This window comes from Microcaecilia unicolor, chromosome 9 (assembly GCF_901765095.1).
Source record: "Microcaecilia unicolor chromosome 9, aMicUni1.1, whole genome shotgun sequence".
Classification (NCBI taxonomy): Eukaryota; Metazoa; Chordata; class Amphibia; order Gymnophiona; family Siphonopidae; genus Microcaecilia; species Microcaecilia unicolor.
Genome location: NC_044039.1, coordinates 205,193,518 through 205,211,345, shown reverse-complemented (window position 1 = coordinate 205,211,345; position 17,828 = coordinate 205,193,518). Strand labels below are relative to the sequence as shown.

General features: G+C 46.6%; 1 protein-coding gene across 1 annotated transcript in view; it reads left to right on the top strand.

The window, feature by feature from the left end:
• LOC115477106 (protein unc-79 homolog) overlaps positions 1–17,828 on the top strand; it is a 186,710-nt gene that overhangs the window by 155,655 nt on the left and 13,227 nt on the right. Inside the window, 3 exon segments of the mRNA XM_030213720.1 lie at positions 10,846–11,032; positions 14,863–15,060; positions 17,704–17,781. Of these exon segments, the coding sequence (XP_030069580.1) occupies positions 10,846–11,032; positions 14,863–15,060; positions 17,704–17,781 (463 nt within the window).

Sequence of the window (17,828 nt, the reverse complement as noted above, 5' to 3'; positions counted from 1 at the left end):
CAGGGTGGGTGTGGATAGGTGAGGGGAGGGTGATCAACAGAGACATACAGCTTTATGGTTTATAATGGGCTAGGAACCCCAGATCCTTGTTAAGTCCTTTCTGTTGGGTGTTAAAATATTCAATCATTCTGACTTCAAAGGTCTTACGTTCTTGTATGGTTTTAAAGTTACCTTTCAGGATTCTCACTGTGAAGTCACTGGTACAGTGTCCTGGTCCTGTAAAATGTTGACCAACAGGCGTGGGAACCCTACTGGCACCAGTATTGTTCATGTGATGTCTATGTAAATTGAATCTTGTCTTAAGCATCTGGCCTGTTTCTCCAATATAGCATCCTTCGTTACATTTTTTACACTGAATGATATATACCACATTGGAAGATGAGCAAGTGAAAGATCCCTTTATGTTGAATATCTTTCCTTTGTGGATGACTGTGGGGTCCTGTGAAATATTTTGGCATAGTTTGCAACAGGATAAATTACAGGGAAGTGTGCCCTTCTGTTCCTTTTCAGTCTGTGATGGAAGTTTACTTCTGATTAGCTTGTGTTTTAAGTTGGGTGGCTGTCGGAAGGCCAGTACTGGTGGGGATGGGAATATCTCTTTCAGTAATTCATCCTCCTGGAGTAGGTTGTAGATGTCTTATGATTTTCCTCAGTTTTTCCAGCTCTGGATTGTATGTCACTACAAGGGGGATTCTGTCTGTGGATTTTTTCTCCTTGTACTGTAGCAGATTCTCCCTGGGTGCTTTGAGGGAGGAGGCAATATTCTTGGAGATTATTTTGGGGTTGTAGCCTTTCTGTTTGAAGGATGCAGTCAGGCTTTTAAGGTGTCTGTCTCTGTCCCCTGGGTCAGAGCAGATACGGTGGTATCTTGTGGCTTGGCTGTAAATGATGGATCTTTTTGTATGTGAAGGATGGAAGCTGGAATTGTGGAGGTAACTGCATCTGTCTGTGGGTTTCTTGTATATAGATGTGTTAGAATATCAATGATATGCTTTGATGTCCCCATGCATACTTCCTACCCATCCCCTCCTCCCACCCTGTCAGACTGTCATAGTAATGCTTGAATGTTTTCACTTATATACACTGTCAGCTAGCACATTTGCTTATTTCCGATCTGACGAAGAAGGGCAACCTTCGAAAGCTAATCAAGAAATGTATTAAGTTATGTCCAATAAAAAAGGTATCATCTTATTTTCTTTTCCATGTTTTATTTTGTTTGATTTCTATTGATAACCTGGTGTAGCCAGGAAACCAAGCATAATGCTATTAATACAGCTTCTTTTCTTTTAACTTAGAAATTAATCATGAATACAATAAATCATTCACTTTATTATGTTAATCAGCATTTCTGTCCCCCCTCCTCTTTTTTTTATAAAAACAAATTATTATCTCATGCTATTGACTAGCCAGTTGAATCCAGACTCTGCGCTGCATGCTTTGGTGGGGACCTGGCTCAGTCTGGCAAGACTCACAAATCATATAAGGCACAAGTTTGCTTTTCTTTTCATCTTTGCCAGACCAGTGGAACATACTGAAGTTTCCCCTTCCCAAGTTAGGCAAGAGAAAGACATAGCTGCCTTTTATGTAAAGAGTAACTTTCTCCGTTGCTTGTAAGCTCAGTTGCAATTTTGATCCAGGTGCTGAGATGAGCAAATGGTCTCTACCAGCAAATGCTGGTAAAAAAAAAAAAAAAAAACTTTGACAGACATCCAAGCTGGCATCTTCTCTGTTCAACAGTGTGTTTATCATGAATCATCTCAATATTTATCGGAGTCGGACTATCTTCATTGATACCAGCCAAAGTGAGCACTTTGCTCTGAGAACTCTTGTACATTGGAGGTGCCTGATTTCCAACTTTCTCGATTCAAATGTAGAAGGAGGAGGGTTCTATAGCAGGTCCAATGGAATGGAATGCACTACCTGTCTCCATCAGAAGTCAGAAGAACTTGAGTTCGTTATTCTGATACTGGCTAGGATCTGACTTCAGTATTATAGGGACACAGCTCTGTGATAAGATTGATTCTATGTTTTGTTTATTTATACGTTTGTAATTGATGTTTGTTTTTTGTACCCTCGCTCTGGATGGGAGTGGTATATAACTGATAATAAATGAAATAGCCTGTCTTAACGGTAGCCCATGTTGATAACTTTCACTCAGTGTGAAGAGTCTCAGTCTCTGGTAACCAGAGCTGATATTGTGATGTCATAATGCCTCATTCCACCAATGCCTAAAAGCCAACCTCATCAGTGATGTCACAATGGCTTGATTGTCTTATATGTGGCTCACTTTTATTACATATATCAGTAATTTCGATTTCTAGAGACATTTCCTTTTTCTCTAATTAAGGGGGAAGTTATCAATGTGAGCTACTGTTAAAATGTGTTATTTTACTGTTAGCCCCAGATATTAGTAACTAGGTCTCATTGCATAAAATGGGACTTGTACTAAAATAGCACGTTAATGGTAAAATAGCATATCATAATGGTAGCTCATGTTGACAATTATGCTCCTAAAACCCTTACTTGAGAAAGTTTCTTTTTAACTATTGTTCAAGCAGGAATATTTCCAAGTCTAGATTATTGCAGCTTCAGTCCAGTTAGTGCAGTGATGGTCTGAGGTGATGGTCTGAGTACCAGCATGGGTAGAGCTGGTACTTAACCAGTTAGTGGGAATATTCAATCCACTAACTGGTTAAATAAACGGCTAAAGTTAGGACAGCAAAAAGCCTGTCCTAACGTTAGCCACTGAGCTAACCAGGCACCAGCCTGAATATTGGCCACTGCTCAGTTAAATTCCAGGTAGTGGCATCAGGTTTATTGGTTCCCCCTCCTTCCCTCCCACCCCCAAAAACAGAAAGCTCAACCAAGGGCCATCACCACCTCTGATTCCCCTTCCCTCCTCCATGATCCTGATTTCCCCCTACCTCCCAATCTTGACAATAGAAAGCTCAACCAAAGTCTCCAGCTCACCCACATCCCTTCTCACCCCTGTAGACACCCCCCCCACCCCCGCCCAAGCCTACTTTGTTGTTTCCTGGTGATCTAGTGAGGTCCTACTGGCAGGAGTGATGCCCACTTGCTTCTCCCTTGGTTGCAGCTTCTTTCACAAAATGGCCACTATGACCCCTAGTGGCTGTCATGCTGTGCTCATTTTGGACCCAATGTATCAAAACTCATAATTACACAATGTTTTGTGTTTAATGCTTTGGTTACTTAGTCTCTGATGTCACTATTCATAAGGTTTGTGTGGCTAATATTTGGAGTTCGCTGACAGTTTACATTTTTCTTCCTGCTCACTGGGTAAGTTTGGTCTGTGCAAATCACTCCCCACCCCAAATTTAACTGAATAAAAAGAGATGACACAAAGGGTATTCCTGGGATGTGGTTAAATTTTAGCATTGACTGGTTAAGGTTACCCAGATAACTCTGATCAGATGAGCAGCTGCCCTGTAGCTATTCAGATAACTATCTGGATCATTATATCCTCATAAATTCAGCAGCACATTTAGGGTCCTGCTTAGGGTTACCATATTTTGTCCTCTGAAAAAGAGGACACATGTTCCGCCCATGCCCTGCCCACGCCCCACCCATGCCCCACCCCCTGTCACATATTCCTTTCCCCCGGGTCACATATTCCCCTCCCCCTGTCACCTCCCCTCCCCTTACTTACTATCTACTGCCCTGGTGGACTAGTGACCTCTTTGGGGCAGGAAAGAGCCCCCTCTTTCAGGGCTCTTTCCTGCCCTGAACTCTGTCCTTGCCCTGCATCCTGTTGCTGTGACGGTCTCGGGATTCAAAATGGCCACCGAGAGTTGAAGTCTCGCGAGACCGCTTCAACTCTCGACGGCCATTTTGAATCCCGAGACCGTCACAGCAACAGAATGCAGGGCAAGTCAGCGCTCCGGGCAGGAAAGAGGGGGCTCTTTCCTGCCCCGAAGAGGTCACTAGACCACCAGGGCAGTAGATAGTAAGTAAGGGAAGGGGAGGGGAGGCTAGGATAGGCCCGCTGCCTGCCCGCCTGCCCGTTTGTCCAGAAATCCGGAGAAACGTGCAGACTGGCAAAACCCGTCCGGACGGCTGGACATGTCCTCAAAAAGAGGACATGTCCGGGTAAATCCGGACGTATGGTAACCCTAGTCCTGCTTATTACAGCATTTTAACATTTTGCAGTTAATGCATATTAAGGGGAATATTCTATAAATGGCACTCAAAAATCAGTGCAGAAAAAATTGACGCTCAATGCTAATTCTATAATAGGCACTCAAAGATGAGCATCCCTATTGTAGAATAGCATTGAGTGCTGATTTTGCCCCCCCCCCCCCCCCCAAATTCAGGCACCAGGACTTATGCTGCTTGAAACCAGGTATAATTCCCAGGGCCATTTTGGGGTGCACCTCCCTGGTATTCTATAACACTGTCATGCTGACCATGAGAATGAATTCTATGCTTAGCTTTCCCCTCCCCCCCCCCCCCCCCCCCCCCCCCCCCCCCAAGTTGATCATAATTTAAAACTTCTTTGTCAAGCATTAGTTCCTTGGTAGAAGTTAAAGAGCAACATAGACATTTTTGCAGAAAAGATTCAAGAGACTTGTCTCATTCTTTGTTTTAATGCTTGTTTGCTTGCTTATTTTAAATTTCTTGTATGCTGCCTAACTATAAATCTAGGTGGCTTACAAAAGTACATACATAATAATAAAAATCAAACATAAATGTCAACATATGGGATCTTGCTGGGTATTTGTGACCTGGATAGGCCACTGTTGGAAACAGGATGCTGGGCTCGATGGACCCTTGGTCTTTCCCAGTATGGCAATACTTATGTACTTATGTACTTCACACAAATTTTAGGAACACTGCTGACCCGCCCATGCACCTCCCATGGCCACGTCCCCTTTTGGGTTGCACGCTATGTTATTTGGGCACACGTTGCTATAGAATAGCAAAATGTGTGCCCAATTCCAAAATTGGTGCCAATTAGCACCCAATTATTGGCACTAATTGGTTTCTTAACCAATTAATTTGGTCGCGTATCTCGGATCTGCGCCCAATTATTGGCACCCATGTTCGGGTGACATATACAGAATCTGGGAGTAAATGCTAAATTTAGCCCGTAGTAGGTGTAAAAGGTCGCTTCCCAGCACTGTGAGGAAGGCAGATGTGCCATGAACACGGGCAGTGGCCACTCTAAAAACATAAGAATTTAACGTATAATTAAACTCTGGAATTCATTGCTAGAGAATGCGGTAAAGCAGTTAGCTTAGCGGGGTTTAAAAAGGTTTTGCTATCTTCCTAAAAGAAAAGTCCATAAGACATTATTAAGATGGACTTGGGAAAATCCAATGCTTATTTTACTATTCTTGGAAATTGCCAGATACTTGTGACCTGGATTGGCCACTGTTGGAAACTGGATACTGGGTTTGATGATGGACCTTCGGTCTGTCTCAGTATGGCAATGCTTACTATTGCTAATAATTTCTATAGCGCTACTAGATGTACACAGTGCTATACACATTATATGCAGGGACTTTCTCTGTCCCTAGTGGGCTCACAATCTAAGTTTGTGTATCTGGGGTAATAGAGGATTAAGTGACTTGCCCAGGGTCACAAGGAGCTGCAGTGGGAATTTGACCCAATTTCCCAGGATCTCAGTCCATTGCGCTAACTATTAGGCTATTCTTCCATTCCTAAAGGGAGTGGGACTTGATATACCGCCTTTCTTTGGTTTTTGCAACTACATTCAAAGCTGTTTACAAAGTATATGCAGGTATTTATTTGTACCTGGAGCAATGGAGGGTTAAGTGACTTGCCCAGAGTCACAAGCCGCAGTGGGAATTGAACCCAGTTCCCCAGGATCAAAGTCTGCTGCCCTAACCACTAGGCTACTCATAGGCTTACGTTCTTATGAGGTGGACTTTTTCAGCAGGCATTCCTTTGACCCTGGAGAATGGGAACTATCTAGCCAGAGTTTTCAGCTGATACTGGACTGATGTGGTTCTCTGCTTCTGGACTTGATGGCCACGAAAAGGAATGCCAAAGTGCCCAAGTTCTTCAGCTGTTGGAAAGAACTGGGCTTGATGGGGTTCAATGCCCTACTGTAGCCCTGGCCGGAGAGACATCTACTGTATGAGTTCCCTTCTTGGCCCATGGTAGGTCACGTGTTGAAAAGGATTACATCGCACTGGGGTCGAATAATTATCGTAGCTGGTATGCGGACCTGATTCAACTACTGGATGTGGGTCCTCTCCGTCTTCCTCAGGTACATGGCCTACTGAAACAAGGTTTGATGCTTGTGTTGGATGCATGCCTCTTGAGTCTTGTGGCTCTACATCCATGGCGTATATGAGGGTGTGGAGGATGTTTGAGGTCTGATATCACCGAGGAGGAAACCGCCCACCTTCTTTCCTCCTCGAAATGCACCACCTGTTCCTCTGATCCCATCCCCACCAACTTACTAAACACCATTTCTCCTACTGTCACCCCCCCATCTGTCATATCCTCAACCTCTCTCTCTCCACTGCAACTGTCCCTGACACCTCAAGCATGCTGTAGTCACACTACTTCTCAAAAAACCATCACTAGACCCTACCTGATCTTCCAACTACCGCCCCATCTCCCTCCTACCTTTCCTCTCCAAGATACTTGAACGCGCCGTTCACAGCCGCTGCCTTGATTTTCTCTCCTCTCATGCCATCCTCAATCCGCTTCAATCCGGTTTTCGCCCTCTACACTCGACAGAAACTGCACTCACTAAAGTCTGTAATGACCTGTTCCTTGTCAAATCCAAAGGTCACTACTCCATCCTCATCCTCCTCGACCTATCTGCCGCTTTTGACACTGTCAATCATAATTTACTTCTTGCTGCACTATCCTCATTTGGGTTCCAGGGCTCTGTCCTCTCCTGGTTCTCCTCTTATCTCTCCCACCGTACCTTCAGAGTACATTCTCATGGATCTTTCTCCACCCCCATCCCACTCTCTGTTGGAGTTCCTCAGGGATCTGTCCTTGGACCCCTTCTTTTTTCAATCTACACCTCTTCCCTGGGCTCGCTGATCTCATCTCATGGTTTCCAATACCATCTTTATGCTGACGACACCCAGCTTTACCTCTCCACACCAGACATCACTGCGGAAACCCAGGCCAAAGTATCAGCCTGCTTATCCGACATTGCTGCCTGGATGTCCAACTGCCACCTGAAACTGAACATGGCCAAGACCAAGCTCATTGTCTGTCCACCCAAACCCACTTCTCCTCTCCCTCCACTCTCTATTTTAGTCGACAACACCCTCATCCTCCCCGTCTCATCTGCCCGCAACCTCGGAGTCATCTTTGACTCCTCCCTCTCCTTCTCTGCCCATATCCAGCAGACAGCCAAGACCTGTCGCTTCTTTCTCTATAACATCAGCAAAATTCACCCCTTCCTCTCCGAGCACACCACCTGAACTCTCATCCACTCTCTCTTCACCTCTCGCCTTGACTACTGCAACCTACTCCTCACTAGCCTCCCACTTAACCATCTATCCCCCCTTCAATCCGTTCAGAACTCTGCTGCCCGTCATCTTCCACCGACCGATATGCTCATATCACTCCTCTCCTCAAGTCACTTCACTGGCTTCCGATCAGGTACCGCATACAGTTCAAGCTTGTCCTACTAACCTACAAATGCACTCAATCTGCAGCCCCTCATTACCTCTCTACCCTCGTCTCCCCTTACGCTCCTACCCGTAACCTCCGCTCACAGGACAAATCCCTCCTCTCAGTACTCTTCTCCACCACCGCCAACTCCAGGCTCTGACCTTTCTGCCTCACCTCACCCTATGCGTAGAATAAACTCCCTGAGCCCATACGCCAAGCCCCCTCGCTGCCCATCTTCAAATCCTTACTCAAAGCCCACATCTTCAATGTCGCTTTCAGCACCTAACCATTGTACCTCTATCCAGGAAATCTAGACTGACCCCAATTTGATTGACTGCACTTTTTGTCTTTTAGATTGTAAGCTCTTTTGAGCAGGGACTGTCCTTCTTTGTTAGACTGTACAGCGCTGCGTAACCCTAGTAGCACTTTAGAAATGTTGAATAGTAGTAGTGTTCTGAAGGCGGACTTTCTCCCTTCTCTGCTCAGATCACACACATACTAGCGTTTCTTCAGGCAGGTCTTCAGAAAGGATTGGACTTTGGTTCTCTAAATGTTCAGGTTGCAGCTTTGGCCTGTTTCAGGGGCTGACTACAGAAGACGTCTCTTGTGGCTCACCCGGATATCGTTCGATTCTTGCGGGGAGCAAGTCACTTGCAGCCTCCCTTTCGTATACTGTATCCAGAGTGGAACCTTAATTTAGTCCTCTGGGCTCTTCAGAAGCCTCCTTTTGATCCACTCTGGAAAATCTCTGTGAAAGATCTTACGCTAAAGACCCCCCCCCCCCCCCCCATATTCAGCGCTATTTAACCATCCACAACAGCTGCTGACCAGTTAAATGATGCTTAACCAGCTATCTGTTCATATTCAGCAGGGGATAACTAGCTATCCCTCATTGAATATCTGCGGTTAGCTGCTATCAGTTATCTGTCAATTTTTAAAGAACTCCTGAGGTCTGAAAATTGGCCTCAGCGTGTGGCTGTTGTGTCAGCACATAGGTTTTGGAGCTTCATGTTCCTTTTGTTGGGATCCCTTTCTCTGCTGCTTGGAGATGAAGGTCTCCCTGTGCACAGTTCCTTCTTTCTACAGAAAGTAGTATCAGCATTTCATCCCAACCAATCTGTGGAGCTTCTGTCCTTTAACAGAGAGGACAAAGAGGTTCAGTATTCTTCCTTGAATCTTCTCAATCTGCAGAGAGTCCACATTAGATATCTGGATGTCACGAATGAGTTTCGAAAATTGGACAGACTGTTTGTGCTTTTTGGGAAACACAGGATTGACCTAATGGCTTCCAAGCCCACAATTGCTAGATGGCTGAAGAAGACTATCGCGTCAGCTTATTTGATTGCGGGAAATCAGGCTCCTCAGGCCCTGTGGGCTCATTCTATGAGGCATACAACAACATCCTGGGTGGAGGCTACCTTACTGTCTCTGGCGGATATTTGCAAGGTGGTGACGTGGTTAATGCTGCATACTTTTGCCAAGCACTACAGGATGGATGTTGCAGTGTGCTCTTAAGCCAGTTTTGGAGCTTTGGTCCTCAGGGCAGTGGTGCCAGGATCTTACCCACTCTAGGGCTTGTTTTTATACATCCCTCAAGTTCTGTAATAGTGGGAAGCTACATATTAGAAATTAGGTCTTTCCTGATCATTTCCTTTCCATTAGTCTATTCCATTATTCTAGTGGCCCACCTGAGGCTTCTGAGATGTTTAGTCAGTGCAAAGTAAATGGGTCACCTTGCGTGGTGCTTCCTGCATATTCTTTACAAGTCCAGAGATGAGAAAGGTCCACACATGTTTCCTCATCTAATTAGTGTTAGGTTAGCGAGTTGTTTAAGGTTGTTGTGTTTATTCTGAGTTTCTCCATATTGTTTGTCTACGAAGATCCGGATGCCAAGAGGGATATGTCTCAGCTCAGTTTTCAGTTCTCTATCTCCACCTGCTGGTTGATGGACACAACTATCCCACAGGTTCTGGAACAGTGGGAAGGAATTATGGCAAGAAAATGATCCTGTAAGACCTAGTTTCTCCTTTGACTACACTAGATCTGTCTGAACGTCCTTCGCTAGTCCATAGCTAATTGGCTCTAATGCTGGCGTTAGGTTCTGTGTGCTAAGCAAGTGCCAACTGCTTAGCCCACTTTAGTAAAAGGGCCTACTAGTACATGAAAACCCATGGTAAGCACTTAACATGGTTCAGTAAGGAGGTGCATTATCCAGGTAATTTTCTTGAATATCCAGATATAGTTGTCCTGATCACTTGTCTGCTCAGAGGCTTTTTGAAAAGAGTCCTACTTTCTGCTGCCTAATTTGTATGAATGTAACCAGGCAGTGGCGTTCCATGGTTGCCTGACACCCAGGGCGGATCGCCACTGCTCACCCCCTCCCCCCTCCCCCCGGGTGCAGGGCAACACGGCACAGCACCCCCACCCCACACAGTCCCCACTTGCCTTCCAAGTTCCAGCTCAGTCCACCCCAGCGTGGCGCCGCCTCCCCCCCCCCCCCCCGACGCAGACCCCACCTGCCAACCAGGTTCCAGCTCCGTCCACCCCAGCGTGGCACCTCGCATCTGCAGCGCTGCTGTAAAAAGAAGAAAATCGCCTCGTCGTCGGCCCTTCCCTCACTGTGTCCCGCCCTCGAGGAAATAGGAAGTTATGTCAGAGGGCGGGACACAGTGAGGGAAGGGCCAACGATGAGGCGATTTTCTTCTTTTTACCGCAGCGCTGCAGATGCGAGGCACCACGCTGGGGTGGACGGAGCTGGAACCTGGCTGGCAGGTGGGGACTGCATCGGGGGGGGGGGGGGGAGGCGGTGCCATGCTGGGGGTGGAAGGAGCTGGAACCTGGTTGGCAGGTTGGGACTGCGTTGGGGGGTGTGTGGAGGCGGTTCCATGCCAAGGGGGGGTGTGGATGGACGGAGCGGAGCAGCCCCCCCCCACCAGTTGACACCCGGGGCAGACCGCCCCCACCACCCCACCCTTGCTACGCCACTGTAACCAGGTTTATACTGATCTAAGTAGATCAAATAAAAAAATGTTCTCAGTATTTGAATTACATGCTTGTTAGCATTTTCCTCACAATATTGTTTTGCATTGCCTAAATGTAATTTGGTAATGTTTTTGTTTCACGGACTGTTGGCCTCTAACTAATTTAGCTTGAGGCAGGCAGTAAATGAAGCCATCCAAAGCAATTCTTATGGTCTTTCCTTTCCTCCAACAGACCCAAAGAATTTATTGAGTGTGTGTCTCACATTCGGCTCCTGTCATGGCTCCTCCTGGGGTCTCTGACTCACAGTGTAGTGTGTGCCAATTCTCCCTCGTTCTGTATGCCCATTCCTCTGGATGCGGGATCCCAGATAGCAGATCATCTGATTGTAATCCTCATTGGCTTTCCAGAACAATCCAAGGTAATGGCTAAGTGTGATGTGGACTCTAAGAAAGCAATTCTATGAAGTGGTGCCTAGTGGTTGGGCAACACTTAAGCATGTCAAAGGCACCATCAAATTGACAGTTAGGTGTCTATGAGGGGCATAATCGAAAGGGGCACCTACGTTTTCCTGAGGACGTCCTCGCAGGATGTCCCGGCGAAAGGGCGGGGAAACCCGTATTATCGAAACAAGATGAGCGTCCATCTTTCATTTTGATAATACGGTTAGGGACACCCAAATTGCAAAATTTAGGTCGACCTTAGAGATGGTTGTCCCCGATTTTCGGCGATAATGGAAACCTAGGACGCCAATCTGCGAAATGACCAAATCCAAGCCATTTGGTCATGGGAGGAGACAGCATTCGTAGTGCACTGGTCCCCCTGACATGCCAAGACACCAACCGGGCACCCTAGGGGGCACTACAGTGGACTTCAGAAATTGCTCCCAGGTGCATAGCTCCCTTACCTTGTGTGCTGAGCCCCCCAACTGCCCCCCAAAACCCACTCCCCACAACTGTACACCACTACCATAGCCCTAAGGGATGAAGGGGGGCACCTACAAGTGGGTATAGTGGGTTTCTGGTGGGTTTTGAAGGGCTCACATTTACCACTGCCATCCTCAAATATCATACCCAGCTCCATGACAGCAGTATGTACATCCCTGGAGTAGTTTTAGTGGGTGCCGTGCACTTCAGGCAGGCGGACCAAGGCCCATCCCCCCCTACCTGTTACACTTGTGATGGTAAATAGGAGCCCTCCAAAACCCACCCGAAGCCCACTGTACCCACATCTAGGTGCCCCCCGTTACCCTTTAAGGGCTATGGTAGTGTTGTATAGTTGTGGGTAGTGGGTTGGGGGGGATTTGGGGGGCTCAGCACTGAAAGTAAGGGAGCTATGCACCTGGGAGCAATTTGTGAAGTCCACTGCAGTGCCCCCTAGGGTGCCCGGTTGTTGTCCTGGCATGTGAGAGGGGACCAGTGCATTACAAATGCTGGCTCCTCCCATGACCAAATGGCTTGGATTTGGTTGTTTTTGAGATGGCCGTCTTCGGTTTCCATTATAGGCGAAAACCGAGGTCAGCCATCTCTAAAGTCGACCTAAATGTTGAGATTTGGCCATCCCCGACCGTATTATCGAAACGAAAGATGGCCGCCCATCTTGTTTCGATAATACGGGATGCCCCGCCCCTTTGCCGGGCTGTGCTTAGAGATGGGCGCCCTTAAAGATGGGCGCCCAGTTCAATTATGCCCCTCCACATATCACAACTCAAGTAGGATAGTTCTTTTTTAAAAATCTTTTTCAGTATTACAGCTGTGCTTGTTTTCTCCTGTTATTCTGTACCTATATTGTTGAATTATTTTATAACAACTCGTGATGTAGTTTTTCAATACAATTTCAGACTTTAAAAAAAAATTACAAAAAAATTATAAAATGCAAAACCAGAACAACATCCACCAAACAGTGATGGATTTAACAAAATATAGTCCAGGGAGTCATGACAACTGTTGTGTATATCAACCTAATTAATCAAGATCATAGAACAACAAATATAAAACATCCAAACAATAATTGTGAAAGTATATTTTTATGATTGGACAAATGATGCACTAGGGGACCAAATTTTCCAAAAAGTGGCATAAATCTGCATTTGGAAGTTTTTCTCACAGAAACATCCAAATTGGTATTTTCAAAACCAATTTTTAGACATTTTTCTATGAAATCCGTCAGAAGTGTGTTCAAATCACAAGGGGCATGTCAGGGGTGTGTTAAGGGTGAGATCCGGGTATTCCTAACACTTGGAAGTTTTTCAACTACGATGAAACAAAACTGTCCAGGACTAAAACTAAGACGTTTTGAGTTAGACCTGTTTTTTTTTTAATGAATAAGGCATAAAAAGGTTCCTTAAATGACCAGATGACCACTGGAGGGAATCAGGGATGACCTCTCCTTACTCCCCCAGTGGTCACTAACCCCCTCCTACCCCCCAAAAATGTGATTTAAAACATTACATGCCAGCCTCAGATATTATACTCAGGTCCATTAGAACAGCATGCAGGTCCCTGGAGTAGTCTAGTGGTGGGTGCAGTGCCCTGCAGACAGGTGGACCCCTGCCCATACCTCCCCCTACCTGTTTCATTTGTGGGGGAATCTGTGAGCCCTCCAAAACTCACCAGAAACCCACTGTACCCATTTACGTGTCCCCTTCACCCATAAGGGCTACCTTAATGGTGTACAGTTGTGGGCAGTGGGTTTGGGGTGGGTTTGGGGGGGCTCATCAGACAAGATAAGGGAGCAACAGTGAGAGATGTGTACCTGGGAGCATGTTTTTGAAGTCCACTGCAGTGCCCCCTAGGATGCCCCCCATTTATCTCCTGGGATGTCTGGGAGACCAGTCTACTAAAAATGCTGGCTCCTCCTACATCCCAATGGCTTGATTTTCTACGTTTTTCACTTGGACGTTTTTGATTTTTTGTTTGTTTTAAGTGGACCAAAAAACAAAACGACCAGAGCACAAAACCTTGTTAGAAACAGTATTTTCGAAAACAAAAGATAGACATTTTTCTTTTTTGAATGTGACCTTCTTTCCTATTTAGGTTTTTTGCAAAACGCCTAAAGTTAGACTTGGATGTCATATCGAAAATGCCCCTCCACGTCTATTAGTATTAAAGCAATAGGTGCATAATAGACATGACCAGGAAAACACCAAAGCAGACACTAAAAAGTCCAAACCGGTCTTTATTAAGCAAATCCTGGTGTGGCCAGGTTTCACTAAAAAGGCTGCATCAGGGGTAAACATAAATAATTTACTAGGGATATTCAACCTTTTCCCTAGTAAAAACTAACCATCCAAGAAGACTTGAATTTGCCGTCTTGCCAACGGTGAAGGTGTTGCTCTGCCCTCCTTTGGCAAGAAGTCAAATTCGAGTCTTCTTGGATGCACATCCCATATCTCTGCAGCAGCTACCATTGTATGAGTTGAATGAAATGTAGAGATCCTGCGGTCCTACCTACCATGGGTTCATGGTAGGCGCCCCCGTATAAGAGGCTTGGGGAGGCTAAGCCTCCCCAGCCCAGTTGTGACCTTCGCCGCCTGCCTCCCGCCCCCTCCCCCTCCGAAATTTAAAACTTGATACCTGCTCGGGGTTAAGGGAAGGCGGCGTCGGCAGCGACACAGCACCTCAGCACCAGTGAAACGCGTGCTGGCTCGACGCGCCTTCAGCTTCCCTTCGCTCTTGAGGGCGGGACCAGCGCTTGAAAGACAGAACGAAGGGAAGCTGAAGGCGCGCAGAGCCAGCACGCGTTTCACTGGTGCTGACGTGCTGTGTCGCTGCCGACGCCGCCATCCCTTAACCCCGAGCAGGTATCAAGATTTAAATTTCAGAGGGGGGGGCGGGAACTGGACCTGGTGCTCGGTGGGAGGGAGGGAAGGAGGAAGGCCTGATGCTGCTGGGTGGGAGGGAGGATGGAAGGAAGAAAGGCAGGCAGGCAGGCAGGCCTGATGCTGGGTGGGGTACCTGGCGCTTGATGCGTGGGTAGGAGGGTGGGAGGGGTGCCTGCCTGCCTGCCTGGTGCTAGGTGGGTGGGAGGAAGGGGTGCTTGACACTGGGTGACAATTATGGGTTTAAGCTCTGCCCCCAACCCCACCCCCTTTAGCCTCCCCAAACAGTTGGGCCACCGACCGCCTATGCATGGGTTGATAAATAAATGAAAGCAAATGGGCGGTCAGTTGATCAGTCACTGACCGCGTACCAATATTCTCACCAGCCAGAGCCTGAGAATGTTTCTTCCCATTCTTTTTTTTTCCCACAGACCTCGGTACTGCACATGTGTTCTCTCTTCCACGCCTTTATCTTCGCCCAGCTATGGACGGTTTACTGTGAACAAGCGGCCGTAGCGCCCACTGTCCAAAACCAGAACGAGTTCAGTTTCACAGCGATCCTTACTGCCTTGGAGTTTTGGAGTCGGGTGACACCCAGCATCCTGCAGCTTATGGCACACAATAAAGTGGTGAGTTAACCCTGGGTAGATGTGCTTTCAACAAATTTCAAAACTGTTGAGGGAAATTCTGAACAGACCTTTCTCAGTTGTTTTCTCGGTTGCATTTCCCCCTTTCCCCATACAATTTTAGTTTCTTATATGCATTTCCTGCCTATGTTGTGCAATAAAGCTGTACCCGAGAGAGATGGGACTAATCTTTTGTGGAGCGGGGGAGTTTGGAGACTAATCTTCATATGCTTCGTCCTTCTCCTTCATTGGCTTACAACTATGGAATGGTTTGCCAAAAGCTATAAAAGCCATCCAAGACCATCTAAATTTCAGGAAATCTCTTAAGACCATCCTATTTGGAATAGCCTACCCCAAAGACTCAGCCAGTGTTACCGCTTCTTGATGCACATCAATCTACTGATAATCTTGGACACACTTACCCTTCCCACCTCTCTCCCTGTTTTCCCTGATCCAGGGGCGTAGCCAGCCCTCGCCGGGAGGAGGGGGGGGGCCAGAGCCCGAGGTGGGGGGGCACTGTTTAGCCGCCCCCCGAGCCGCCACCACATTGGACCCCCCTGCCGGCCTGCCGACGACCCCCTTGAACACCCCTCCCGCCACCAACCCTCCCCTGCTGTCGCCGCCTGCCCCGCCGCATCAGATACCTTGTTTGCTGGCAGGGGTCCCCGAACCCCGCCAGCTGAAGAGAATCTTCTTCAGCGCCGGAGTAGCGCCTTCATTCAACGAAGTTCCTGGTGCGATCAGTTGTTTCGACGCCTTACGTCCTGTACGGGGCTACTCTGAAGGTGCTACTCCGGCGCTGAAGAAGACTCTCTTCAGCTGGCAGGGTTCGGGGACCCCCGCCAGCAAACAAGGTATCTGATGCAGCGGCGGGGCGGGCGGCGACGGCGGGGGAGGGTTGGTGGCAGGAGGGGGGTTCAAGGGGATCGTGGGCAGGGGGGCCAGGGCCAAATCTACGGGGGTCCAGGCCCCCTCAGGCCCCACGTAGCTACGCCACTGCCCTGATCCCTCTTGTTCCTCCACTTTCCTCCCCATTCTTTCTTAAGTAGGATTTATCTTGTATTAGTTTAATTTACCGGATCGGCGTCAGCCTTTGCGGTACGATGTAAGCCACATTGAGCCTGATGCTTTTGGGAAAATGTGGGGTATAAATGTGATAATAAATAAATAAATGTTAGATGCTTGTTTCGTTCAAATGAAAGAGAAGATCAGTGCACTGAGTTTGACTCATTTCGGGGTCCTTTTGCTAAGGCAGGCAGTTGCCTACATGCATCCAACGCATGCCAAATTGGAACTACCGCTTGCCCTGGGCGATAATTCCATTTGCGACGTGCGTCCAAAACCCGCAGTAGAAAATAATTTCTATTTTCTACCACATGGCGCTTGCCCAGCGGTAATCGGCAGTTTATGCGTGCTGGCCGCTTACCGCCTGGTTAGCATGTGAGACCTTACCACTAAGTCAGTGGGTGGCGGTAAGGTCTCAGGTCAAAAAAGGACGCGCTGTGGTTTTAATTTTGCCGCACGTCCATTTTTAGCCACACACACACACACACACACACAAAGCCTTTTTTTCCCAGGCATGCTGAAAAAATGACTTGGCTCCTTAGTAAAAGGTCTCCTTCCTTTTTGTGGGCAGTCATGTAGAGATGGTGATCCAGAGGGAGGCAAAACCTCTTTGAAAAAAACTCAGGGAACCGTCTTCTTCATATTTTTTTTAAATTCCTTTCTTACCCCAGGAAGGAAATAACCAGTAGCCCTCACCTGGAATCTCACTCAAGGTTACTAATCACTAACATGACTCCAATTTCATTTGGGCGGTGGATACTATAAAATCCCCATTTCTGCAGCCTTTTCTCCCAGGCTTTCACATCACCCTGGAGTTTGCACAGAGAGATCTGTTTGCTTCTGATCTTGGGGGTCTCCGTGCGATCAAGAAATCTATCAGATAGGTCCTGAAATTGCTCTGTTCTTTAAAACAATACTCTATTTTCACAGATTCATATTGCACCTGTTTTTTTTTTTTTTTACATTTCAGCGTTTGTTAGATTTCTAGCATGGAATGGTTTTATTTTTTGATGAATTTGGCAAGTTGCAGTTGGATCCTGTATTCCTGGACATTTTGAGGAAGTCAACTTGCAGTCTCCCATTTTACCTGGAAAATTGCTTTCATTTAAACTTTGTTCTCCCCATTAGAACATAAGAAAAGCCATGCCAAGTCAGACCAAGGTCCATCGAGCCCAGCATCCTGTTTCTGATACTGGACAGTTTGGGTCAATAATACCCGGTAGATCCTAAAATGTAGGGTTACCATATGGCTCCAGAAAAAGGAGGACAGATTGAGCCAGTCTGGGTTTTACATCCATTGCGTTCTCAAGTGCCTGTGTTTATTATTCTCAAGCTGTAATATATATTCCCTCAGTTTTTATGTCCTTTGTAATGTGATTTTATGTGGTCATCTACAAAATTTTACATTATTTTACATTATTTGAGTGTTATTTACACACATATATAATATTGATGTCTTTTTACAGTGCCAAATATTTTCATGTGCTCTGTTTGTCAATGCAGCTGGATAGCTGATGAATGCTGGCTGTTTCACAATAATTGTACACTATAAATATTATTTTGACATATTTGCATTTTCAGATGGTGGAAATGGTGTGCCTTCATGTAATTAGTTTAATGGAAGCTCTACAGGAATGCAATTCAGCTATTTTTGTCAAGGTAGGTAAAACTTTTCTTGTTCATGCTTGTAAACAAGTCACATTTCT